At 33.4% G+C, this 1431-nt stretch overlaps 1 gene segment (V, D, J or C); it reads left to right on the top strand.

Annotated features, from left to right (window-relative positions):
- Positions 1–361: 361 nt before the first annotated feature.
- LOC128647147 (Ig heavy chain V region 914-like) lies at positions 362–998 on the top strand. The segment is given in 2 exon segments: positions 362–442; positions 553–998. Coding segments are annotated over 2 exon segments (492 nt in total).
- Positions 999–1431: the final 433 nt, after the last annotated feature.

Below are 1431 nucleotides of genomic sequence, written 5' to 3' on the forward strand. Positions count from 1 at the left end.
AATTTGTAAATTACAGTACTGGATTCTTGATTCACAAATTAGACTGAATTTTTAAATGCAAAGTACTACAATATTATAACTACAGTATATAGCTTTGTATATAGACATTAATAGTATGCGCCCAAAATCCTTTGTAAATAAATGAAAGGAAGTTGAAAATATGACTGTTCATGAAGGGTAAAATGTTATTAATTGCACTGAAATATTTAAAAGAATTACAATATATGCTATGTAATATTCTGCACACCCTGTATATATGTATTCAAAGAACAATATGCAAATAATATAACCAAATTTCCTGTTTCTCTAACCTTCAAATAAAGAAAGGAAAGTGTTTCCTATGTTGGAGCAAACAATTAACTATATTTTCTATATTACATAAACATCTCAGCAGACATGAAAGCACTTCTGGGGCTGTTCATATCACTGTCATATTTCTCAGGTAGGATATAAGTAGGTTAATAAATGATCATAAAATAATAAAAAATACTATTTTTATTAGTTAATCTGAAAATGGAACATAAACTATTTTTTAATAGTTTTATCTTTCAGGGGTTCTTTCTGATGTTCAACTTCTGCAGTCAGATTCTGTGGTGATAAAGCCAGGAGGCTCTCACACAATTTCATGTACAGCCTCTGGATTCACTTTCAGCAGCTATGACATGAACTGGGTTAGACAGGCTCCTGGTAAAGGATTACAGTGGGTGGCTTATATCAGCAGCGGCGGGGGTACTATATATTACGATGAATCAGTTAAAGGAAGATTTATTATCTCCAGAGACAACAATAAAAACGTATTACAACTTCAAATGAAAGATACAAAAACTGAAGACACTGCAATGTATTACTGTGCAAGAGACACAGTGACAAGGAGCTCCCAGCACTGTGACAAAAACTTGTCTGCTACTTCCTTGTTTTGTCAGTGGGGGCAGCAGGAGCACATTAAATTCCCAAATTATATATATATCATACTTATATCATACTTAAGGTATCATTAAAGACTGTATAAGCATTGTACACATTAAGGGACATGCAAACAAACATGTTTCTTTCATGAATCAGACAGAGCATATTATTTAAAAAAAACTGTCTAATTTACTTCTTTTATCAAATTGTCTTAGTTTACTTGTTATCCTTTGTTGAAAAGCAGAAAGGTAAGTTCAGGGCCCTGCACGTATTTGGAGCACTATATGGCAATATGGCATCAGTTTTAGAACAATGTGATATCCAAAGCAAGAGAAAGACTGTTAAAAACTCCTTAGGACTAGGAACATAAACAATTGTTCCAACATTGTTTCTGAAAAGCAAATGTAGCATAATCACTGGCAGGTGGGCAGTCTAACGCATTTCGGCTAGCCTAGCCTTAATCATAGACAATTTAAACCCTAACCAGCTCAAAATATACATAGGGTGACTATTACTCTCATTGGC

The sequence above is a fragment of the Bombina bombina genome, chromosome 2, assembly GCF_027579735.1.
Source record: "Bombina bombina isolate aBomBom1 chromosome 2, aBomBom1.pri, whole genome shotgun sequence".
NCBI classification, from domain to species: Eukaryota; Metazoa; Chordata; class Amphibia; order Anura; family Bombinatoridae; genus Bombina; species Bombina bombina.